At 36.3% G+C, this 25642-nt stretch overlaps 1 protein-coding gene across 4 annotated transcripts in view; it reads left to right on the top strand.

Annotated features, from left to right (window-relative positions):
- Nucleotides 1-14615, top strand: part of Ca1 (carbonic anhydrase 1) — a 49766-nt gene extending 35151 nt beyond the window's left edge. For all 4 annotated transcript variants that reach the window (XM_074068792.1, XM_020182760.2, XM_074068791.1 and 1 more), the window contains 4 exons: nt 10295-10390; nt 11090-11152; nt 13127-13282; nt 14177-14615. In XM_074068792.1, the coding sequence (XP_073924893.1) occupies nt 10295-10390; nt 11090-11152; nt 13127-13282; nt 14177-14293 (432 nt within the window). In that variant the 3' untranslated portion in view covers nt 14294-14615. The remainder of the gene's footprint in view (nt 1-10294; nt 10391-11089; nt 11153-13126; nt 13283-14176) is intronic.
- The last annotated feature ends 11027 nt before the right edge of the window (nt 14616-25642 follow it).

The raw sequence follows: 25642 nt of genomic DNA, 5'->3' as shown, positions 1-25642 counted from the left end.
AACCACACTAAGATTCCACCTCACCCCTGTTAGAATAGCCATCATCAGCAACACCACCAACAACAGGTGTTGGCGAGGATGCGGGGAAAAAGGAACCCTCTTACACTGTTGGTGGGAATGTAGACTAGTACAACCACTCTGGAAAAAAATTTGGAGGCTACTTAAAAAGCTGGACATCGATCTACCATTTGATCCAGCAATACCACTCTTGGGGATATACCCAAAAGACTGTTACTCCAGAGGCACCTGCACATCCATGTTTATTGCGGCACTATTCACAATAGCCAAGTTATGGAAACAGCCAAGATGCCCCAGCACTGATGAATGGATTAAGAAAATGTGGTATCTATACACAATGGAATTTTATGCAGCCATGAAGAAGAACGAAATGTTATCATTCGCTGGTAAATGGATGGAATTGGAGAACATCATTGTGAGTGAGGTTAGCCTGGCTCAAAAGACCAAAAATCGTATGGTCTCCCTCATATGTGGACATTAGATCAAGGGCAAACACAACAAGGGGATTGGACTATGAGCACATGATAAAAGCAAGAGCACACAAGGGAGGGGTGAGGATAGGTAAGACACCTAAAAAACCAGCTAGCATTTGTTGCCCTTAATGCAGAGAAACTAAAGCAGATACCTTAAAGCAACTGAGGCCAATAGGAAAAGGGGACCAGGAACTAGAGAAAAGGTTAGATCAAAAAGAATTAACCTAGAAGGTAACACACATGCACAGGAAATTAATGTGAGTCAACTCCCTGTATAGCCATATTTATCTCAACCAGCAAAAACCCTTGTTCCTTCCTGTTATTGCTTATACTCTCTCTACAACAAAATTAGAGATAAGGGCAAAATAGTTTCTGCTGGGTATTGAGGGGGGGAGCGGGAGGGGGTGGAGTGCGTGGTAAGGGAGGCTGTGGGGGCAGGGGGGAGAAATGAACCAAGCCTTGTATGCACATATGAATAATAAAAGAAAAATGAAAAAAAAAAAAAAAGAATGCAAGCTTCTCAGTCGACTTCAGGGACTTCAGTCAAAGCTGTGCCGCTCACTGGTTGTACTTTAGGCAGATCAATTTGTGTCTTGATCTTCTCAGCTATAGGGTCAGCTTGCATAATATCATATCTATCTCATGCAATTACTGAGAAAATGAAGTGAGTAAACCCATATATGACACGCTTAGACCAGCTCCTTTTACATTGTAAGTGCTCAGTAATACTACTTATAATTCTGCAGATAAGACACAAGTAATGGCTCCTCAAGCAACATAGCATATGCAGAAAAGATTATAATTAAATAAATATTGTAGTAAATGGCAGTGTGAATAGTCACAAAGGACCATGGAATATAGTTATAGAATAATCTGTTAAGAGTAGGGGCAGCCACTGTTGAGGAGCTAATAAAGTAATCTTAAACTGGCAGAGGCCACTATGGGAAGGTGACCAGAAGTAGTGAAGAGGTCAGGTAGAGATGAACCAATTTGGGTTGTAATGCACTTGTGCATGAAGCAATGCTAGGAATCTCTCTATATAGCTATCCTTATCTCAACTAGCAAAAACGCTGTCTTTCTTATTATCTCTTATGTTTTGTCTTCAACAAAATCGGAGAAGAGGGCAGAACAGGTTCTGCCTGGAAGTGGAGGGGGGAGGTGGGGGCAGGGAGAAGAGATAGCCCAAACAATGTATGCACATATGAATAAATGAAAAAACAATAAAAAAAGAGTAGGGGCAGAATCTAGACTGGTGTGGTCAGAGGAAATTACAATGAGATGATATTGCAATTAGGACTGTGTAGTGATCTCTCTTAAAAAGAAATGGTTTAATCATTCTTTTTTCATTCAACAAATATTTATTGAGCACTTACAATATGTTTTTTTTAAGTTCTTATTCTCAGAACATACATTTGATAAGGGAAAGAGAAAAAAATTAAGGAAAGAAGAAATGAAAGGGTGTACAAGAAGGAAAGAAAGGGAAGAGACCTGGGCATGGAGGGACGAAGAGATAGTAGATGAAAGGTATGGAAAGAATTGCCTTTATTTATGGTGATCACTTTATTTTAAGTAATCATAGAAGGGTTATTTGAGGAATGTCATTTGAGTTCATTCCTAATTCAAGAGAAAGTTCTGTTATTCAAAGATTTTGGGGAAGGAAATTCCAGAAAAAGATTGGTAGTTAATGCCAAAAAACTCAAAGTTGTGAATAAGTGTTGAAGTATGATCTATGACATAAGGATATTGATAGGTGTGGCATCTGTAGACATCTATGTGGAGATATCAAGAGGTTATAAGGAAACATACAGGCATACTTGAATGTACAAGTCTCAAGTTCCACTGAGAGTTCAGGCTGCAAATGTTGATTTGAGAACCTGTCCTTGGCAATGTTCCTAGGCAGGCCAGGAGCCCTTTCTTACACATTTACTGTGAATTAACTCACAGCAGAGAAAATGATTTCATTCCTGCCCCTAAAGCTAGTCAGTCAGATTACCTGACTTTTATTTATTTTATTAACTTCTTTCTTTTTTTTTTTTTTTGCTATACTGGACTTTGAACTCCAGGTGTTCACCTTGAGCCACTCTGCCAGCCCTTTTCTGTTTGTGATGGTTTTTTTTTTTTATTCATATGTGCATACAAGGCTTGGGTCATTTCTCCCCCCTACCCCCACAGCCTCCCTTACCACCCACTCTGCCCCCCCTCTACCCACACCCCCTCAATACCCAGCAGAAACTATTTTGCTCTTATTTCTAATTTTGTTGTAGAGAGAGTATAAGCAATAATAGGAAGGAACAAGGGTTTTTGCTGGTTGAGATAAGGATAGCTATACAGGGCATTGACGCACATTAATTTCCTGTGCATGTGTGTTACCTTCTAGGTTAATTCTTTTTGATCTAACCTTTTCTCTAGTTCCTGGTCCCCTTTTCCTATTGGCCTCAGTTGCTTTTAAGGTATCTGCTATAGTTTCTCTGCGTTAAGGGCAACAAATGCTAGCTAATTTTTTAAATGTCTTACCTAAAAAATCCTCACCCCTCCCTTGTGGGCTCTCACTTTTATCATGTGCTAAAGTCCAATCCCCTTGTTGTGTTTGCCCTTGATCTAATGTCCACATATGAGGGAGAACATATGATTTTTGGTCTTTTGGGCCAGGCTAACCTCACTCAGAATGATGTTCTCCAATTCCATCCATTTACCAGCAAATGATAACATTTCATTCTTCTTCATGGCTGCATAGAATTCCCTTGTGTATAGATACCACATTTTCTTAATCCATTCGTCAGTGCTGGGGCATCTTGGCTGTTTCCATAACTAGGCTACTGTGAATAGTGCCTCAATAAACATGGGTGTGCAGGTGCCTCTGGAGTAACCTGTGTCACAGTCTTTTGGGTATATCCCCAAGAGTGGTATTGCTGGATCAAATGGTAGGTCAATGTTTAGATTTTTAAGTAGCCTCCAAATTTTTTTCCAGAGTGGTTGTACTAGTATACATTCCCACCAACAGTGTAAGAGGGTTCCTTTTTCCCTCGGATCCTTGCCACCACCTGTTGTTGGTGGTGTTGCTAATGATGGCTATTCTAATGGGTGAGGTGGAATCTTAGTGTGGTTTTAATTTGCATTTCCTTTCTTCTTTTTTTTTTTTTTTTTTTGGTTTGGTTGGTGGGACTGGGATTTGAACTCGGGGCTTCACATTTGCAAAGTAAGCACTCTACCACTTGAGTAACACCTCCAGTCCTGCATTTCCTTTATTGCTAGAGATGGTGAGCATTTTTTCATGTGTTTTTTGGCCATTTGAATTTCTTCTTTTGAGACAGTTCTGTTTAGTTCACTTGCCCATTTCTTTATTGGTTCTTTAGTTTTGGGAGAATTTAGTGTTTTAAGTTCCCTATATATTCTGGTTATCAATCCTTTGTCTGATGTATAGCTGGCAAATATTTTCTCCCACTCTGTGGGTGTTCTCTTCAGTTTAGAGACCATTTCTTTTGATGAACAGAAGCTTTTTAGCTTTATCAGGTCCCATTTATCTATGCTATCTCTTAGTTGCTGTGCTGCTGGGGTTTCGTTGAGAAAGTTCTTACCTATACCTACTAACTCCAGAGTATTTCCTACTCTTTCCTGTATCAACTTTAGAGTTTGTAGTCTGATATTAAGATCCTTAATCCATTTTGAGTTAACCTTGGTATAGGGTGATATACATAGATGTAGTTTCAGGTTTTTGCAGACTGCTAACCAGTTTTCACAGCAGTTTTTGTTGAAGAGGCTGCTATTTCTCCATCGTATAATTTTAGCTCCTTTGTCAAAGACAAGTTGGTTATAGTTTTTTGGGTTCATATCTGGGTCCTCTATTCTGTTCCACTGGTCTTCATGTCTGTTTTTGTGCCAGTACCATGCTCTTTTTATTGTTACTGCTTTGTAATATAGTTTGAAGTCAGGTATTGTGATACCTCCTGCATTGTTCTTTTGACTGAGTATTGCCTTGGCTATTTGTGGCCTCTTCTGTTTCCATATAAATTTAACAGTAGATTTTTCAATCTCTTTAATGAATGTCATTGGAAATTTGATGGGAATTGCATTAAACATGTAGATTACTTTTGGGAGTATCGACATTTTTACTATGTTGATTCTACCAATCCATGAGTGGAGATCTCTCCACTTTCTATAGGTTTCCTCAATCTCTTTCTTCAGAAGTTTATAGTTTTCCTTGTAGAGGTCTTTCACATCTTTTATTAGGTTTACACCTAGGTATTTGATTTTTTTTGAGGCTATTGTAAATGGAATTGTTTTCATACATTCTTTTTCAGTTTGCTCATTGTTAGTGTATAGAAATGATAATGATTTCTCTATATTGATTTTATATCCTGCTACCTTGCTATAGCTATTGATGATGTCTAGAAGCTTCCGAGTAGAGTTTTTTGTGTCTTTAAGGTACAGGATCATGTCGTCTGCAAATAGGGATATTTTGACAGTTTCTTTACCTATTTGTATTCCTTTTATTCCTTCTTCTTGCCTAATTGCCCTGGCTAGGAATTCCAGTACTATGTTGAATAGGAGTGGAGATAGTGGGCATCCTTGTCTGGTTCCTGATTTTAGAGGGAATGGTTTCAGTTTTTCTCCAGTAAGTATAATGCTGGCTGTAGGTTTGTCATATATAGCTTTTATGTTGAGGTACTTTCCTTCCTAGTTTTCTTAGAGCTTTTATCATGAAATGGTGTTGGATCTTATCAAAGGTTTTTTCTGCATCTATCAAGATGATCAAGTGGTTTTTGTCTTTGCTTCTGTTAATGTGGTTTATTATGTTTATTGATTTTTGTAGGTTGAACCACCCCTGCATCCCTGGGATGAAGCCAACTTGGTCGTGGTGAATAATTTTTTGATGTGTTGTTCAATTCTGTTTGCCATTATTTTGTTGAGTATTTTTGCATCAATGTTCTTTAAGGAGATTGGCCTATAGTTCTCCTTTTTGGAGGTGTCATTGCCTGGTTTTGGCATAAGTGTAATACTGGCTTCAGAAAATGTGTTAGGCAGTTTTCCTTCCCTTTCTATTTTGTGGAACAGTTTAAGGATGGTTGGTATCAGTTTTTCTTTAAAGGTGTGATAGAATTCAGCAGAGAATCCATCAGGTCCTGGACTTTTCTTTTTGGGGAGACTCTTGATTGCTGCTTCAATTTCATTTTGTGTTATAGGTCTATTCAGGTAATTAATTTCCTCTTGGTTCAGTTTTGGATGATCATATGTATCTAGAAATCTGTCCATGTCTTTAAGATTTTCAAATTTATTTGAATATAGGTTCTCAAAGTACTCTCTGATGATTTCCATGGTGTTTGTTGTTATCTCCCCTTTTGCATTCCTGATTCTACTAATTTTTTGGGTTTTTTCTCTCCTCATTTTAGTCAGGTTTGCCAGGGGTCTATCGATCTTGTTTATTTTTTCAACGAACCAATTTTTTGTTTCATTAATTCTTTGTATTTTTTTTTTGTTTTCTATTTCGTTGATTTCAGCTCTTATTTTTATTATTTCTCTCCTTCTATTTGTTTTGGGATTTACTTGTTCTTGTTTTTCTAGGAGTTTGAGATGTATCATTAGGTCATTGATTTGGGATCTTTCAGTCTTTTTAATATATGCACTCATGGCTATAAACTTTCCTCTCAGGACTGCCTTAGCTGTGTCCCATAGGTTCCGGTAGGTTTTGTTTTCATTTTCATTGACTTCCAGGAACTTTTTAATTTCTTCTTTTATTTCATCGATGATCCATTCTTCATTAAGTAATGAGTTATTTAGTTTCCAGCAGTTTACATGTTTTTTGTCTTTACTTTTGTTGTTGAGTTCTACTTTTACTGCATTGTGATCAGATAGTATGCACGGTATAATTTCTATTTTCTTATATTTGCTGAGACTTGCTTTGTGCCCTAGGATATGATCTATTTTGGAGAAGTTTCCATGGGCTGCTGAGAAGAATGTATATTGTGGAGAAGTTGGATGAAATGTTCTGTAGACATCAACTAGGTCCATTTGATCTAGTGTATAGTTTAGATCTTGGATTTCTTTATTGATTTTTTGTTTGGATGACCTATCTATTGATGATAATGGGGTGTTAAAGTCTCCCACAACCACTGTGTTGGTGTTTGTGTATGCTTTTAGGTCTTTCAGGGTATGTTTGATGAAACTGGGTGCGTTGACATTGGGTGCATACAGGTTGATGATTATTATTTCCTTTTGGTCTAGTTCCCCTGTTATTAGTATGGAATGTCCTTCTTTATCTCATTTGATCAATGTAGGTTTGAAGTCTACTTTGTCAGAGATAACTATTGCTACTCCTGCCTGTTTTTGGGGGCCATTGGTTTGGTAAATCTTCTTCCAGTCTTTCATCCTAAGCCTATGCTTATTTCTTTCAGTGAGATGGGTCTCCTGTAAGCAACAAATTGTTGGATCTTCCCTTTTAATCCATTTTGTCAAGCGGTGCCTTTTGATGGGTGAATTAAGTCCATTAACATTAAGTGTTAGTACTGATAGGTATGTGGTGATTCCTGCCATTTAGTTATCTTAGTTGTTTGAAGGTTTGATTGTGTGTACCTAACTTGATGTTACTCTCTTCTGTCTTGCTTTTTCTTTTCCTGTGGTTTGGTGCTGCCTGTCTTTTCATGGTTAAGTTGGGTTTCACTTTCTGTGTACAGAATCCTTTGAAGAATCTTTTGTAGTGGTGGCTTTGTGGTCACATATTGTTTTAGTTTCTGCTTATCATGGAAGACTTTTATTGCTCCATGTATTTTGAATGATAGTTTTGCTGGGTAGAGTATCCAGGGGTTGAGGTTATTTTCATTCAGTGCCCGGAAGATGTCACCCCATGCTCTTCTTGCTTTTAATGTTTCTGTTGAGAAGTCTGCTGTGATTTTTATGGGTTTACCTTTGTATGTTACTTGTTTTTTCTCTCTTACAGCCTTCAATATTCTTTCCCTAGTTTCTGATGTTGTTTTAATGATGATATGTCATGGGGTAGTTCTATTTTGATCTGGTCTGTTTGGTGTCCTGGAGGCCTCTTGCATCTGTATGGGAATATCTTTCTCTAGATTTGCAAAATTTTCCATTGTTATTTTGTTGAATGTATTATGTATTCCCTTCGCTTGCACCTCTTCTCCTTCTTCGATGCCCATGATTCTCAAGTTTGGTCTTTTGATGGAGTCGGTGAGTTCTTGCATTTTCTTTTCACAGGTCTTGAGTTGTTTAATTAATAGTTCTTTCATTTTTCCTGTAATTACCATTTCATCTTCAAGTTCTGAGAATCTGTCTTCTGTTTGTTTTATTCTGCTGGATTGGCCTTCCGTTTTGTTTTGCAATTTTGTTTCATTCTTTTTTTTGAGGTTTTCCATATCCTGGCTGTTTTCCTCTTTAATGTTGTCTATTTTTGTCCTGAGTTCATTTATCTGTTTATTCATGGTGTTCTCTCTTTCACTTTGGTGTTTATACAGTGCTTCTATGGTTTCCTTTATTTCTTCTTTTGCTTTTTCAAATTCTCTATTTTTGTTGTCTTGGAATTTCTTGAGTGTCTCCTGTACATTTTGGTTGACCCTATCCAGTATCATCTCTATAAAATTCTCATTGAGTACCTGTAGTATGTCTTCTTTTAAATTATTCTTGTGGGCTCCATTGGGCTCTTTGGCATAGTTTATCTTCATTTTGTTGGAGTCTGGATCTGAGTGCCTGTTTTCTTCATTCCCCTCCGGTTCCTGTACTAATTTTTTGCTGTGGGGAAAATGGTTTCCCTGTTTTTTCTGTCTTTCAGTCATTGTCTTTGGTGTTGTTACTGTCCCTGTACTGTGTGCAATTAAGTATTTTCTAGCTTGTAATAATAACAATGGTAATATTTAGAATGGAAGGGTGAGAGGAGATGGAAATCAAGAAGTTAAAGAAAAGGGAAAACAAATAAACAGACAAGAAGGAGAAAACAGAACAGGGAATCAGACAAGAAAGTTTCAAAGGTATAAACAAGGAGTGTTAGTGTACTAATCGACAGTAAGCTGAACAGACATTAGAGAGATTGAGAGGATTGAAAATAAAAAATAAAAAATAAATAAAGATAAGAATAAAAATTAAAAAGTAAATGAAGGAAATATCTATATGTAAAAATAAATTAAAATAAAATGAAAACTAGAAAATTTAAAAAAAAAACAAAAAAACAAAAAACTTCCAAGTTCAAATGCAATGAAGTTTCAGTCTTAATAATTTTGGTGTCCGTCTCAGTCTCCAATCCTGGAGATGGTGCCTCAGATGTTGTTCTGTAGTTGTCTCATCAAAGGGGACGCATAAAGTCGAACAAAACTACACACACACACACACAAAATCCCCACCAAGTGTCCCAATTTCAAATGCAATACAGTTTCAGTAAGTTTTTCAGCACGCAGGTGTAATTCGGTTGTTTTCTCATCAAAGGTAGGGAGAAAAAGAAAAAAAAAGAGTCTGGAGACAGTTCTAAGAATGGTATCTGCAGCTGTGGCTTGCCTGCCTGCTGCTGTCAGCCTGCTGTTGCTGGAGGTGTTATTTATGCAGATCTCAGGGGTGAGCTTAGCACTCACCTGGCCCTGCAGGCTTTGTTTACTCAGAGTTCTCCTGTGCGTGAGCCTCTGCTACAAGCTTTTCCCTTTCCAAACACACTGGGAAAGGTGACACTGCACTCGCTTTCTCAGGCCTGCGTGTTTATTTACAGTTCATGTGGGAAGTGGGTCTTACCCCCTCTCCTGTGCAGTTTGCCTCCAACTGTCACTTTTACAAGCTTTTCTGCTCCTGATTACTGGGCAGTGCTGCTGCTCCTGCCAGCTGCCATGTTTGTTTACAGCTTATGTGGGAAGTGGGTCTTCCCTCCTCTCCTGTGGAGTTTTCCTCCATCACTCTCACAAGCTTTCCTGCTCCTGGTTGCTGGGCCTGCACCCCCGCTCCCACCGGAGACTCTCTGGCCTGCCCAGCTTGTTTATTTACAGTTCCAGGAAGGATTCCCTTCCCCCAATCTTCAGCGCTCAGTACGCCCCACCCTCTTTCCTGCGTGTCTTTATTGTTCTTATTGCTTATTAGTCAGTTTCTCTTTTTCCCCCGGATGGAAGTCAGTCTGTCCAGGGGGCTATGCTGCTCTGGCCCAGGCTTGTCTGTGGGAGTACCACAGTAGCCATCTGGGTGTGGGCGACTGGCGGCCTGGGGGCCTTCCTTGTTTCTCTGTTTAACATGAAGTGGAGATTCTCTGCACCAGCTGGAGGTGTGGAGGGGTCAAAGTTTTGCCTCTTCTCAGTGATTATGCCTGCAAAATGTGTCTCCAGCATCTCTCCAAGATTTCACTATAGGAGGCTCACTTTCTACTTCCTCCCTCTAGCCGCCATCTTGGAATTCCTCTATGATGGGGTTTTTTGAGATAGGGTTTCTTGAACTATATTTGCCCAGGCTGGCTTCTAACTACCATCATCCTGATCTCTGCCTCCTGAGTAGCTAGGATTATAGGTGTGAGCCAAGGCATCGGCTACTTGATCTTTTTATACCAAAAAGAGATATATATTAAAGAAGCAATATTAAATAGTTGATGACCTTGTTAAAAAAAAAAGAAATTTTACTTATTGGTTCTGGGAGCTGAAATCTTCTTATACTATTTAGGACACCCTTTCCAAGAGTAAAGATCACCTTTCCTATGCTCTGGCTAAAGATTCACATACATTTTATCTGCCTAAGCCAAAATACATCCTCAAATACTAACAAATTAACATACAACTTACCTATTGTAAGGTACCTTTACACTTGCATACATAATTACTTCACCATATTGTTATTTTCAGCTTCACCTAGTTCACTGGAATTCTGGGAAGTACCCCAGCATTGCTGATGCCATCTCCAAGTCTGATGGCTTGGCCATTATTGGTGTCTTGATGAAGGTGAGTCTCGGCGATTTACACAACTCTGCTCATGCTACTTCTTCCCAATCAGAATTCAAGGAAGGACTGTACAAAGCAAAGGACATTTAAGTTGTTTTTTTTTTTTTGGAAAGCTCCTATTTTACTTTTGAACAGGAATTAACAGTTTCCTCATTCTTTGTGGCCTTGTTTCTCTCTGGTTTTCCCTCTCAAAAGAGAGAAAATAAGTTCCCAATAGGGTTGGAAAAGGAAGTTGTCACAGAGAAAACTGAATTTCTGTTTTCCTCCTCTTCCAAATTCCTTTTTCTCTGACTCCCACTTCATAGAATCAGGTGTTTGTCAGTTTAATACCTCATCATGAAAAAAATATTAAAGAATTCCCTCTTCCATAAATTTCAACTGAATTTTAAAATGGTGAGTGTTGTTTAATTTCTCTATTGAAGAGTCCCTGAAAAGTTCTCTAAGAAATTCATTATTAAGTTGGGTATGATTGGCTAACTAATAACTTTTGTAATTATAGTAGTTTGAGTTAATCTGTAATAAGCACTCAAAATATGCCAAAAATGTACTAATACATAATTTCCTCTCTTAGAGCAAGGAAAAAAAAGAGCATCTCTCTTCAGTTATTGTTATTAAATGAAAAAATGTTTTAAAAACTTAGCTAAACAGTGTTGTTTTGATCACAACCTTTATCTCACACTTTTTTTTTTTAATCTCCAGGTTGGTCAGGCCAATCCAAACCTGCAGAAAATACTTGATGCCATAAATGCAGTGAAAACTAAGGTAAATAAACTAAGAGTTTAACTCAGAGCACAAGAATTCACAAAGGTAGAGAAATCATTTGTGTATACACTGGAAGTGTGGAGTGAGAAAGCTGTTGGAAAAATTACCAATGTGGAAATCAAGGAATTACTTAGATATTGCCTACACCTGAGACTCTGATAAAGAGATTTGTTTTGTTTTCATATTGTTCATTGAATTCAGGCATACAGAAAAACAGGTTACTTTGCCCTGAAGATTTTTGTGTAAAATAAGTAAGTTTTATACTGTTTCCAGAAAAGGTTCAACTTTAAATGCTTATATTACAAAGTGAGACAGAATATTTTTAAAATATCCAATAAAAACACCCAACTCAAGAATATTTTTAAAAACATATTAAACAAAAATGGAAAGAAATAATGAGTGATGATAAAAGAAATTAGTAAAGTAATAAAGAAAAAAGATGAATGAGTAAAAATAAAATTTTATAAATAAATGAAAAGTTGATTCTTTGGAATAACCAACCAAAAAGGTATGTTTTTGGCAACTTTGGTAAAGGAAAAGTGGCACATATGCAAAATACTATTAGAAATTTAAAAAACAGGGTATACCTAATGATATAGAAGAAATTTTCATTAGAGAAAACTATTAATAACATTATACCAGTAAATTTGAAAATTCAGATAAAATGGAAGATCTTCAATGAGAATATAAAGCACAAAAATTGACTCAAATGAAAATCCAAACAGATGGTAAGCCTAAGAATAAATTAAAAAGATAGTGTAAATGTACCTATTAAAAGAAAACTTCAGCCCCACCCCATTTTATGTGTTGTTTTGCTCAACCTTTAAGAAGCAATCATGTAAGTGTAAACGAAACATCCAAGTAAGGGGACAAACAGAAAACTCCTCATCAATGTATTTAAATCCAATATCAAAATCATGTAAGAATATTGTAAAAGCTATAGACCAATCACTCATAGGAAGATAGCTAAAAGAAATCTTAAAATTGATTATAGCAAAACAACTTCAACAGTGTATGAAGTGTAATATTTTTGAACTAGTAGAGCTTACTCCAAAAATATAGAATGATTTAGTATTAGAATATATCTAAATATAATTAATTATATTAACAAATTAAAGATAAGAACCAAATGTCACCAAATTGTTACATATTTTAAAAGCATTTAATAAAATTTCATGCCCATCCCCGAGGATAAGAGAAAACAAAATAACAAAATCTCTTGAATCTGATGAAAACTATTACCTTGAAATTTGGATCAAGCATCATACTTAGTAGCAAAACAATTGAAGGATTTCTATTTCAATCAAGAACAAGACCAAGGTACCAACTGTGACTATCGAAGTTAAATACTATGATTGAAGTCCCAATAAAAGCAATGAAACAAGAGTATATATTAGGATAAATATTGGAAAAAGCAAAGACAAGTATCACTATGGGCAGATGATATTACAATTGACATCTGTCTGGAAAATTCAAAAGAATCAGCTAGAAAACAGAATCAATTTAAAAGTCTGGTGAAGTGGGATACATAAAAGATTAGCCTACAAATATGTTTGTTTGCTACATATGGATAACAATCACAAAAATAATGGAAATAAGATTAATATAATCAATATGCATGTCAATGAATATCTTTGCCACTAGAACAGTATCTAGCTTCATTCCTAGAGAAACAAAAATGATTTATACTTGAAATTAAATAAATTTTGTTAAATATCAATTATAAAATCTTTTGGAACCCTTGCTTATCTTTAAGCAAATGAAGAAAGAGGAAGATTTCTTGGTCATTTATGCATTTTTCATCTTTTCTATTTTGTTGTTTACACACACACCCCAAACATGAAATAAGATAGAAAAATCAAACTCTTAGCTAAAATCTCTCTAATATATAGCAAGATAATAGTATATGTGTTACATATTTTTGTGTAAGTATTTTATATCACATATAATGATATTCCCCCTCCCCCCCCCCAGGGCAAACGAGCCCCTTTCACAAATTTTGACCCCTCCACTCTCCTTCCTGCATCCCTGGACTACTGGACCTATGCCGGCTCTCTGACTCATCCTCCTCTTCACGAGAGTGTTACCTGGTTCATTTGCAAGGACAGCATCAGTGTCAGCCCAGAACAGGTAGTGTATCCAATGCGTGGGAACTGGAACTACAAAGCAGGAAGAACGATTCAGTTGACAGTGTCAGTGCAGGGTATTATTTTTTCAATTAGGTTTTTGAACACTTTATTTTTCCTTCCAAATAAATAAGGTTCACTGCTCACATAGATCTATTGAATTACCCCAAGAAGTGAACTATGATACTGTTTTTACTTTATGAAGAAAATAAAACAAATGAGATCCAGAACTTCTGCTATTCTTCTCAATAAGAAAAAGCCTAACCTTGTTAGATATCTTAAGAATTTCAGAAACAAAGGGAAAACTGATTGCAAGTTCCGCTGACTCTGGAGAACTGTGACTCTCAGTTGGCATACCTTAGTAGTTGGCAAAACTTGCTTGTTCTTTTTTTCAAGCTTTAGGTTTAAAATATCCAACAAAATATCTTGTTAAGTATTGTTTGTAATGGTGACAAGATTGTTGATTGAATAGCTACTTTTGTTAGGTGTCTTGTATATGTTTTGTCAGCCAAGTCTCATAACACATACAGGACCAGCACTGTGACCTGTTGCTAACTGACATTTATTGAGTACACACTGCATCATTTTGAGGTCTTTTGCATCTGTCAGCCCATTTAATCTTCCCAACTACCCAGTGAAGTAGTTGCTATATGGAAAGGGAGGCGCCATACCTCAGCTGACAAGTGAGAAAGTTGGTTTTCTAACCCATCAGTCCTCGATAATTTAAGCAAAATGATTCATTCAGAGGAGTGTGAAGGATTTGGGGAACCCTCCCTAACGACTGGTGAAACTACTGCAGTCCTCAACTCAGTTTCTACATATTAAGTCATTAGTTATACTGAAAATAAAGTGCTTTATGTGATTTTAATGTGATTCTTTAAATGTTTCATCTTTCCAGCTGTCACAGTTCCGCAGTCTTCTTTCAAATGCAGAAGGTGAGACTGCTGTCCCCATACTGCACAACAACCGACCACCCCAGCCTCTGAAGGGCAGAACAGTGAAAGCCTCATTCTGATGGGTCTGAGAAAGACCTTATCCTCCCCCAAGAGCACAGCCCTGCTTCTGACATCCAGTAAAATGATCACTTCAAACAACAAATGTCTTTCATTTAGCAAGATAGCATAACTGCAAATTTAATCTGCAAAACTAAAAAACATTCATTTCGCTTTTTGGTAGTAATCTGTAATAATCTATAAACTCAAATAGTAATCTGTAAGTACACATTTATGCTTAAATTTGAGTTTATTTTGTGAAATTCTTTATAATTGCAATTAAGTGATTGTATCTCCTATTTTTTCATTTTAATTGAACTAATAAAATAGTTTTATCTCTTCTTATCTATTGTGCATTCTATAAGAACTATTGTTTCTTCTTTTACATTCAAAGATCTTAAATACCTTACTTATAAAAGTATTTCATATCAAATACCTAAGAGTAACCTAAGAGCTGCCAGAGATGAAATATTGAAAAATTAATTTTCATACTCTTGAAGACAAATATATAACTTAAGATCCCATCTGCATTTAATATTATTATGCTATCCCAACTTTGATATCATTTGTATTCTCTGTGACAAAAATGGTATCTTTTATGCAGGAAGATGAAGCTTCTGATATTCCTTCCACATTTTCTCCCCACATTAGCAAGGATGATGCTTTTCTTCTGTTACTATATCTGGTTAGTTTGCATGAAGAATCTGTACTTTTAAATTGGAAGAAAAGTCACAAGTGAATGGTATATAACAATACCAAAAGGAGTCATTTGGCCTGTGAATCATACAGAAACTCAATGCAATCTTTTAGTCAGATGTTCACTTAATCTGAAGCCAGTTCTTTCTGAGGCTATATCTATATCCAGAATTCTACAAATCCTATCTAGGTCTAGTATTTTCTCTTGTGATTTACTTTAGTTGTCTCATCTAAAAAGCCATATTAGAGACTAAATCCCATTCCAATGTTCTTACTGTCTAAGGTCACAGAATCTCTAAACAACCATAATCAAAGTTAGAAAGCTAGACCAGCTGATTCTTTTTGTTCTGAGGGAGCCCTCTGAAAAAGCTATATTTGCTTGGCACCTAATAACCATACTAACAAATTTCTTTTGAAATATTTAATTTGGGGTTCAGATTTACATTGATCCTCTGTAATAAAATGTAATGGGCCCAAGGTAAACATTAGCTCTGCTGCCATCAGCAGTCTCTATAAACATAAAATTCTTCCTTTGCACAGGCAATCTGTGTGTATTACTCTATATTTGCCAAAACTGAGAAAGCTTGAGATAGTTACACCTGTCCTTCAATCCTGAGTCATATTGATTGGATTTTAATTCTAGAGTTATCAAAAGTCATCCTGGAAGCCAACAAAAGAGAGAGACAATTATTTTGGAAATTGCATCTACAAAAGATGCTCAGGTCTTATAATATTTAAAAATATTTTCTGAAATGAAAGTATGCAATTTAGAAATACATTTCACAGGAAGGTCCTAAAAAACACTCGACTTGATGAACTGTATATTTTTTAACAAGGTTAAAAAGGATTCTGGGCTTTATATATAAGTCCGTGACTCATAGTGAAAAGAGTAGAGATGTGATAGGAAGTACAGGATGACCATCAAACTTTATCCCTAAGCTGAATGCCAGCTGAGAGCATGTTTCCCCTTCCTGCTTCTGCCAGCATGCCATAGATTTAGCAGAACCCACGAGGTACATCATGGGGACTTTCCATATTTCTTTGAAGTAACCGATGAAAGCAGCTCTTGAGACAAGATATGTGGACTAGCCCTCCGGATCATGGGAGAATCCACCTATGTTTCATTGACTCTTTGTCCTGCTCTGTGCCCTCCTCTCTCTCTGACTTAGGTAGAGGATCTGGATATCCTGCAAGGACTCTCAGCTATTCCATCATGTTTGGCCACTGACTTTTGTGCCAAATCTACTGGGTTTCTCAGCATCCAGAATGGCAATGCCAGATGGTGAGGCCCAGCACAGGCTCAAGGGTGGAAGGGTGCTATCTTATCCTCTCTTTTCAGAATGGCCTTGCTGAACACTTATGGCACCTGTCAGCTGATTTGTGAGTCCAAGTAACTCAAAATATTTTCTAAGTTGTCCACTTCTGTAATTTTTAGCACAAACAAAAAACTCTAAACACATTGAGTTCATCAAAATAATTAGGCAGAAGTAAAAGAAGAGTTGTTTTCTTTGCATTTAATTTCCTTACAGATCTCAAGAGAGTATTGTGTCCATGTATTATAACTGTAGTCACTCCATTTTACTGGTTCTTTACTATTTTGTGGTCACAGTTACCTATGAGTATGTGATTACAGCCATGAAACTTCTCTCCCTCTCTTCTCCATCACCACACCCAAAAAAAAAAAACCACAAAATAAGATGTAGCCAAATTTGAGAACATTTTCCTCCCTTCCACATCACAAAGTCATTCCTCAAGCTCAGGGTAAGATCATTACCCTAAACTATTAAAAACTGTGCAACATCTGGGTCCAGAAGTTCACATCTATAATCCCAAGTACTCAGGAAGCAGACTCAGGGTCTCATACTTGCTAGGCAGGTGCTGTACCACTTGAACCATGGCGCCAGCCCTGTTTTAGTTATTTTTGGATAAGATGTCACGCTTTTTTGTCCAATACCAGTGATCCTTCTACCTAGCTGAAATTATAGACATGTACCCCCATGTCCTGTTTGTTTACTAAGCTAGGGTCTCATGACTTTCACCTAGGCAGCCCTTGAACCATGATTCTTTCACCTCCCTCAAGGCTAGACAAGAGAGAATCCAAGTCTCTCTTGGTCTTGTTTCCTAATGTACATTATTTTTCTTTTCTGCCTCATTCTTTACATCCAGTATGTGGAGAAAGAATGATAATATATTCTGGTGTTGTTCATGAATTGTCTTTTTACTGTTTCTTTCTCTTTCCTAACATTACTTTGAGTTATAATAAGGTCCTTTTGAGAAGAGACATGAAAAAGATAAAAAAAGAGATATAGAATCCAAATCTTACCAAATTGTTTATTAGTGGGTAAACTAACAAACAAAAGAACAAAAGAGTAACACGGGCATAAAAGTTAAAAGGACATCAAAGAAAAAAACTCAGTTGAGAAAGATATCATCTGATTAATAATGGGCCAAACTCAGTCTGAAAGTCATCAACATTCTGCTGTCAAGACCACAGAGCATAAGTAAATATTTTATGAGCATTATCTTCATGTGATTATTTGTCCCTGTTCTCTGTGAGGCACTGAACAGGGCTTTCCCTATTACTAACTGGATTTGGCTATTTTCAATCTTGGTAGATAGATAAGGAGGTAGATAGGCAGGCAGGCATAGATATAAAGGAATAAATAATTACATTTACTTCAGAGCTACTCTGCCTTGACAAAATAAAATCATAGAGATGGTATTTAACCTATTAAAAAAAGAAAGCTGATTTTGTGTTCTTGCGGACACATTTATAAAGCCAGTTAAACATGCATAAAATAAAAAATATTTTAATAGAAATAACAACATGTTCAAAAGAAATTAGAAAAGGTCATTGTGCTCTTATTCACAAATCTTGCTTTCAATACAGAAGTAATTCATAAAAAGTAACTAAGTGTCTTAAAGATATTTACTAGTCTCATTTTGTAGAGAAAGAGGGAACAGGAAGTCAAAGTGGTTATGTTTGTAGGCATCAGATCACAAGTGCACTCACAAGGCGTTTCTCACAATGGTCTCCGGGAGGCTAATCTCCTTAACATGAGAAGGTTTTTATACATTAAGTCAGAGAGGAAGGCATAAGTGACTTTATTTTTTAAATTACCTTTTTCAAGTCACCAATAAATATTTTAATACTCTTTAAAAGCAGGCATGTTAAACCATTCAGGTCTGTTATTTTCTATTGTTATTAGGTGACCTAAATTACCAGCAGGAGCAAACATGGACAACAGAACATACTGTGCTAGAAAAAAAAATAAAAAAAGAACCTTTTCTCACCCATCTACCAAAATAAATTCAAAATGCATTAAATTTTCTGATGAAATTAATATACAAGAAAATACATAACTATTTAAATAACAACTGGTTGGAGAACTTTATTCCAAACAACAAATGTAAAAAGAAAATAAAATAATTAATTGAACCATGAAAATTTTAAGTATGTAGATCACAGCAACAGTAGTAAAAAAAATTAATGGAAAAGAACTTCACAACTGAGAAAAATTTTTCAATGTAATGACTTCCACAGGAACAATGTTCTTGCTATATAAAAACTTTTCACAAATCATTAACATAAATTCCAAGAGAAAATAACAAAAAGATGTAAAGAGACAATTGAATAAAAATATACAAGTGACCAATAAATACATGAAAATGTTCAATATTAGCAAATAAATACAGATCAAAACAATGTCCCATCATTCTTTACATATAAAATTTGCAAAGATTTTAAAAGTAATACAGTGCTATCAATGATTGGAGGAAATAAGAGCTGTTGTACAATGCTAGGGAAAGGACAAATCAGGACAGTTTTTTCATCAGCAATGCAAAAGCTGTGTTTCAGAAGGAATCTTATAAAAAAATCACGTAATGAAAACTATAGGCTCGTAAAGGAAATGCAAATCAAAACAACACTGAGATTCCATCTCACCCCAATCAAAGTAGAATCATCAAGAAAACAAACACCAACAAACAAAAATTGTATGTTCTCCCTCATATGTGGACTTTAGATGTAGGGCAAATGCAGTAATGTTGTTGAACTTTGGTCACACACTAAGGGGAGAGCACATATGGGAAGAATGGGGATCGGTAGGTAGGAAACCCAAAACCTGAAAGTGTTTGATGTCCCCACTGCATAGGAACTAATGCAACAACCTTAAAATGACAAAGATCAATATGGGAAGGTGATCAGGAAGTAGTGAAGAGGTCAGGTAGAGATGAATCAATTCGGGTTGTAATACACTTGTGCATGAAAGCAATGCTAGGAATCTCTCTGTATAGCTATCCTTATCTCAACTAGCAAAAACACTTTATCTTTCTTATTATTGCTATGTCTACTCTTCAACAAAATTGGAGAAAAGAGCAGAACAGGTTCTTCCTGGAAGCAAGGAGTTTGGGGGAGAGAGAGTGGGCGGGGGCAGGGTGGATAAATGGCCCTAATGAATAAAAAATGTAGGCATGGATGGGAGTAAATCTTTATACACTGCTGATGGAAATGTAAATTAGTGTGGCCACTATGGAAATCAGCACGGAGGTTCCTCAAAAAACTAAAAGTAGACCTTCCATGTGATCCTGCTATACCACCCGTAGACATGTAATGGGAGAAATGTAAATCAGCCTATAAGAGAGATATCTGCACACTGATGTTTATTGTGTCTCTATTCACAATAGCCAAAGTATGGAATCAGTGTAGAAGCCCACCAACTAATGAACCAATAAAGAAAATGTCATATAAATACATAATGGGAATATTATTTAGTCATAAAGAAGAATGAAATTATTTCCATTGAGGAAAATAAATGGAATTGGAAATCATCATATTATGTGAAGTAAGTCAGAACTCAGAAAGAGAAGTATAACATGCAAAATGTAGACCTAAGAAAAATATGTAAGTATAAAATCCTGGACTATTTAAGGGTGCAAATCAGCAGGAGGGGAAAGGGTTAAAGGAGAGGGTATGAGACGGTAAATATGATCAAAGTACTTCAAAGTACTTATATGAAACCTGTTAAAATTGTTTTTAAAAGAGAAAACAAGAAGAGTAATAAAAGGGGTAAATTTGATCAACATACATTATACATATATATATAAATATCACAAGTAAACCCCTTTGTACAACTAATATACACGAATAAAAAAGAGAAAGAAGCCTGTGGACTCAATGTAGGAAAGGAAACTTAAGTGATAGAATTTTAGACACACTATAATGAGATTAGCTAATCCATTATCCTGGCTTCTAAGATTGTGGAAACTACATTTGTTTATGATGTCAAATTTATATTTTCATTTAAGACCAAGTTTCAAATATCCACATGCAATTCCTATTTGATATCTCCATTTAGATATCTCAAGAACATCTCAAAGTAGTCACAACACAAACACAAATCCTGATGCCTCCCACCCTGGCCAAAACTGGTTTTTACCAGCCCCAATGTGCACAGAGATGACCAGGTTGGAGGTGCTGGTGGTGGCTTAGCAGTGCTGAAACCAACAAGCCATGGCTCTGACTAGTACCACTAAACGTGAACTGACTCTTTTGGTTTTCACCTTTCCAGTATGTCATTATACTCCTCTTTTTTCTGTCATCCAGAGCAAAGAAGCTGGTCACTGGTGACCCATGCCTCTAATTCTAGCTACTTGGGAAGCTGAGGTCAGGAGAATCACAGTTCCAGGCCTGCCTGGGCAAAGAGTCTATGAGACCCCATCTCAACAAAAAAAAAATTGGACAAGGTGGTATTCACCTGTCATCTCAAAGACAGCAGGAAGCATAAAATAGGAGGGCAGTCTAGGCCAAAAAAGAGACCCTACCTCCAAAATAACCAGAGCAAAAAAAGGTAAAGGTATACTTCAGTCAGGAGAGTGCCTGCCTAGTGAGTGCAAGGCCTTGAGTTCAAGCTCCAGTACCACCAAAAAAAAAAAAAAAGAAAGAGCAAAGAGCTCTCAGATTAAACTTCTTCTTACATTTTCCTTTACAGAAATGATGATACCTTCCTCATGAAGAAACAAACATTAGAACAGCAGAAGAATAGTTCAACTTTATATTGCTATTTGTCCAAAAAGGTATTTCTACCAGAATATGAGATACAAATTTGTCTATCTTTCAGAACATAATCAACCTGCTGAGCAAGTATTTTTTTTCTCCTGGGATGAAGAATATGCTAAGAGAACAGATTGAACTCACTGAATTGAAGAAAAGCCATCTTGTCATATAAAATAAAGTATGTCAAAGGTAAGGCAGCAGGCAAAAAATGCAGTAGGCCCATACTGACAGATCAAACACATCATGTTGTGCCCTGAAGAAATCCAGAACCAGCTGGATAATCCCCAACGTAGACACACAATCAAGAGCCCCAGTCCCAAAGCTGAGGTTGAGAAAGCCAGATTCAATTCCTGGACTAAAAATATATACATAAGAGCACGTTATTGTCCATATCTTAAAACACTCGGGTTATTGATGTCTGTATTTGACAAACAGAATCTGGACAGAAGCAGTTACTGGAACCATACAGAGCACAAGGCCAGGGTTGACAACGTGTGAGGTCCTAAATTGTTAAGGTGGGTTTTCTTATATCCTTCCATTTGAAGTCAGGACACATTTCAGAGATCAGCAGAATAAATTTGCATCAAGAAGTCCAGTTGGCCCAGCTATGAAGAGAAGACAGATATATCAAATATAAATAACAAGGGCTTTTAAAGAGAGATACAAGAACATAATCCACATTGCCTGTGGCGGCCAAATTTCCAAGTCAAGATCAAGCTACATTTGTTATAAAACTGCTCCCAATCAGTTTTCAAAGGTTACATGAAGTCAAATAGAGCAAAGCAAAACAAAACAAAAGCTCTTTCAGGTTAAACTTGATTTAGAAATAAATGATTTGGCATGTTCAAGAACAAAGGGAGCATTCTGTAAAGTTACAGTCTATGCATAAATATTAAAAAAGAGGTCCAAATGTTTTCCAGTGGGCAAAAAGAATCTTCCCAAAGGGCAGTGTAGACTGCACAGAACACTTGCCGTTGAGTAATATACATGGTAACCCAGTTATCTATGACCTGATGGACTCAAAATGAACTTGAACCCAAGGAGACAGCGGAGTAGCAGCAGCACGCTGGGAATGAACATGATCGTGTAACAGTATCAGACAAGCTTTACTGTCAGCTTCTTGGTACAATCTCTCTTTGGGATAAATTTTTCCCTGGCAACAATGTGCCTCCTTTGCAACTCAAAGCATTAAAAATTATATAGAAATTAATTCAGTTACACAAAGGCAGTTATGGTGGAGTAAGAATGCTGGAGGCCCTGGAAACACAAGCACATCTCACCTCCACAGACACTTTTTTAATCTACAATAGGCCATACCACTTATCATCCAGCTTCTCAAATTATCCCAGATCCCTCCTGGCTTCTCTCATCAAGTCCACTACCACATCCTTGTGAAAGACATCCTTGCTTCTGCCTGGGATAATCACCACCCTGATCAGTGCATCTGCCTCTGTTGTTGCCCCTATGTTCCACATCCAAAGTTCAATGCAATTAAATATCTCCTCTGTGTAAACTCTTTTGGTTTCCTCCTTGTTTTCAGCTAAACTCCAAGTTTCTTAAATCTGACTCTTATGACCTTTGTGATATGTCCCAACCTAATTCTCCAGGTTCATCTCCTATCACTTCCCCCAAGAAAACTGTGTTCTACCCAAGAGACATGTCTGCAGTTCTCTGAACAAGCTACACTTCTGCATGTCTCAGTGCCTTTGTATACTCTCAGCAATATGCCTCATGTTGCCCTAACTCCCTCAAGACTCAAGCAAATATCTGCATCATCTAAAAAAAAAAGTCCTTGGTTCCATAGGTAGAGGTTATGTAGACCTTTAGGCTTAAGCAAGAAGTGCTAGGCTATACCCTGCACTGTGGGGTGCCTCATACATCATAAACAAAGTAAATTTATTAAAGAACACGTGGATGTCTCTGTCTTTCAGAATCTGGGGCTCAAACTGGCACAACAGACCTAAACATCTGCTGTCATGACTAACATGTTCAGATCCCAAGAACATTCTCTGGCCCTGTGTCCTTGAAACAAAAGGCAACTGTGACTGAATGGTGTATAGGCTTGTGGATTGTGCCACAATGGATGCTAGAGACCAACGTGGCTGCAGAGTGTAGGGAGGATTTGAATTTTCTTGAGAGAAAGCCACAGTAATCATTATTTTCAGATAGAATATGTACAATCTGAAATTTGCAAAAGTATTCTTGCAAAACAAACTGCTATTCCCGGTACAGAGAGCCAAGAATGCACTTTCTTATTTGTATCAGATTTATGGTTCCAGAGCATCTCATGAATTAGTATTCACAGCAGCTACAGGAATATTTTGTACTTTTAAACAATTCACGTAAACCTTAAATTTGTATATAACGTTCTAGATATAATATGTGTGACTTGTCAATCCAATTAGCAACTAGATAGACATTGATTGCTAGAGTTGGGAATTATTTTAGTTTTATATAAAACATTTAATGCAATTTAATTAAATTTATTATTAGAAATTTCAATTTTAGTTAATTTTAAGTTTTTTAATTGTTTTATTTTATATTTCTCATTATATTTTTCATAGATTAGATGAACTATAAATTTTTGAAAATGATTTAAATTTTATACATTTGTTTTAAGTTGTAACTTAATAAGATATGCTCAAATTTTATGCATTTTGAACACAAGTATATTTTTAGACATTGAGGCCATTACTATCAATAGTTTGCAAATTATGTGAAAATCTTGATTATAAAATCATGATTAGTCATTTTGCTAAAATTCAGAGCTGAAAAATATATTTGTAAAATAAACTAATTTTACTTATGAATTATGTTTAATTTTATTTCACTGTTCATCCAAACATTGTAAGGCCTTCAAAAGAATACACAGACAAGTCCACCAATACTTAAATAATTGTTTTTGATATTGTGCCAACTTTTAATACAAAATTCAGAGTTTTACATGTACTTGAAATTTTGTCCCTACAGGTGGTATTTGTACATCTCCATTCCCAGGTCTCCACTCACACCTGATCCACCGCCCTTCAAATGTGGAGAAAGGGCCTGTCATTCACCCTCCTCTCCACTGTATCTCCATAGCCTGCTGCAGACGTCCTCTGTGGATTATAATTATTAGTTTACAATCTTTCTTTACCACTAAACTATGATCTTCTCAGGAACAGAGTCTTCTTCATCTTAGTAATCCAAATACCTAGAACATTTCCTAACACATGGTAGGAGTTAAATAAAATAAGGCAGCATTGTTTAAAAGCATCAATTCTTAAACATAAGAATGCAATCTTAGCTCTAAGCCTCTTGACTTGGAATAGTTACGTTAGCCTCTCAGTCCTCTTGGTTTCCACATCTATAAGGTAGAAATAATAAAGTTACCCCATAAGGTTGTTGTAAGGACTGAAGAATTAAATAAAGGAGAAAATGAATTAATGTTTGCAATTATGGCTACCACATCTTATTTCATCATAACAGTAATCCTATGAATTATGTACAATTATTATTATCATTCTGAAGATGAGAAAAATTGAAACTTCAAAAGTTCTAGTGCCTTTCCAAGAGCACATAGCTGGACATTAAAGTCAAGATGAGAATGCCAATTTTTGTTGTAGCCAAATTGGAACCCTTAGCTACCAATGAACTTTTTTTTGCCCTTCAACCATTTTTTAACATATATACATAGCTGGCAGAGTGGCTTCAAGTAACAGAGCACCTGCCTAGCAAGCATGAGGCCCTGAGTTCAAATCCCAGTACCACCAAAATAAATAAGTATTTACATATATAATTTATGAATATCAAGTTCCCTTTCATAATGCTAAATTTTATTTAGTTTTTTATAAATGGTCATTATGTTCTAAAATTTTTTGAGAGATAAAAGTGCTTTGAAGCTAACTAATAAACCAATAAAAGTTTAGAAAGCAGTATGTTTTTTTAAACAGGTAATATAATTCATTGTTTAACGTGAAAAAAGAAACAGCATGAGGACAAATAAGCTATTAGCCTGAGAAATACAACATGCTCCTAAGTGCCCTTGGGTATTGAAGGTGCCACAAGCACTAGTACATTTGCCCTGTAGCATAACAAGTACCTGATGGATACCTGACTGATGAAAAAAATGAAATGAAATTACTTCTCTCAGGTCATTTTTTGGAGTAGAGACAATGGCCTTTTTGTCCTTCCTTTCTAGAACAAAGTGCAACTATCCTGCCATCATAGATAAATATTACTAAATAACTTTCTAGGACCTGAGAGTGTTGCCACTGTGTTTTTATGTTATCAGGCTTATAAACTTCTCATGAGATAGTCTCTAACCTCAAGGATTTTAAAATCCAAATGGAAACTAAAATTGGCCAAACACAGTTTCATAAAACGTACCTTGCTCACATTGTTAGAAATGAGAGTAATTTAAGTTTATAAACCATAAACTGCTGCATAATTCTGTGTTTACCCAGGGAGGCTGAACTACATAGTATAGAAAGAAAAAATAAAAGGAAATGACAATGGAGGAGTTAGTACACAAGAGGAGATGGCAAATCCCTTCCCCTGTTGAGTAAAAACAGTACATAGTGCATATAAGTAGATTTGGTCAAGAAGGCAAAGCCATCTTGAAATGTCAGAGATTTGTACT

The sequence above is a fragment of the Castor canadensis genome, chromosome 3 (assembly GCF_047511655.1).
Source record: "Castor canadensis chromosome 3, mCasCan1.hap1v2, whole genome shotgun sequence".
Classification (NCBI taxonomy): domain Eukaryota; kingdom Metazoa; phylum Chordata; class Mammalia; order Rodentia; family Castoridae; genus Castor; species Castor canadensis.
The sequence above is the reverse complement of the archived record's forward strand: the minus strand, read 5'-3'. Positions and strand labels throughout refer to the sequence as shown.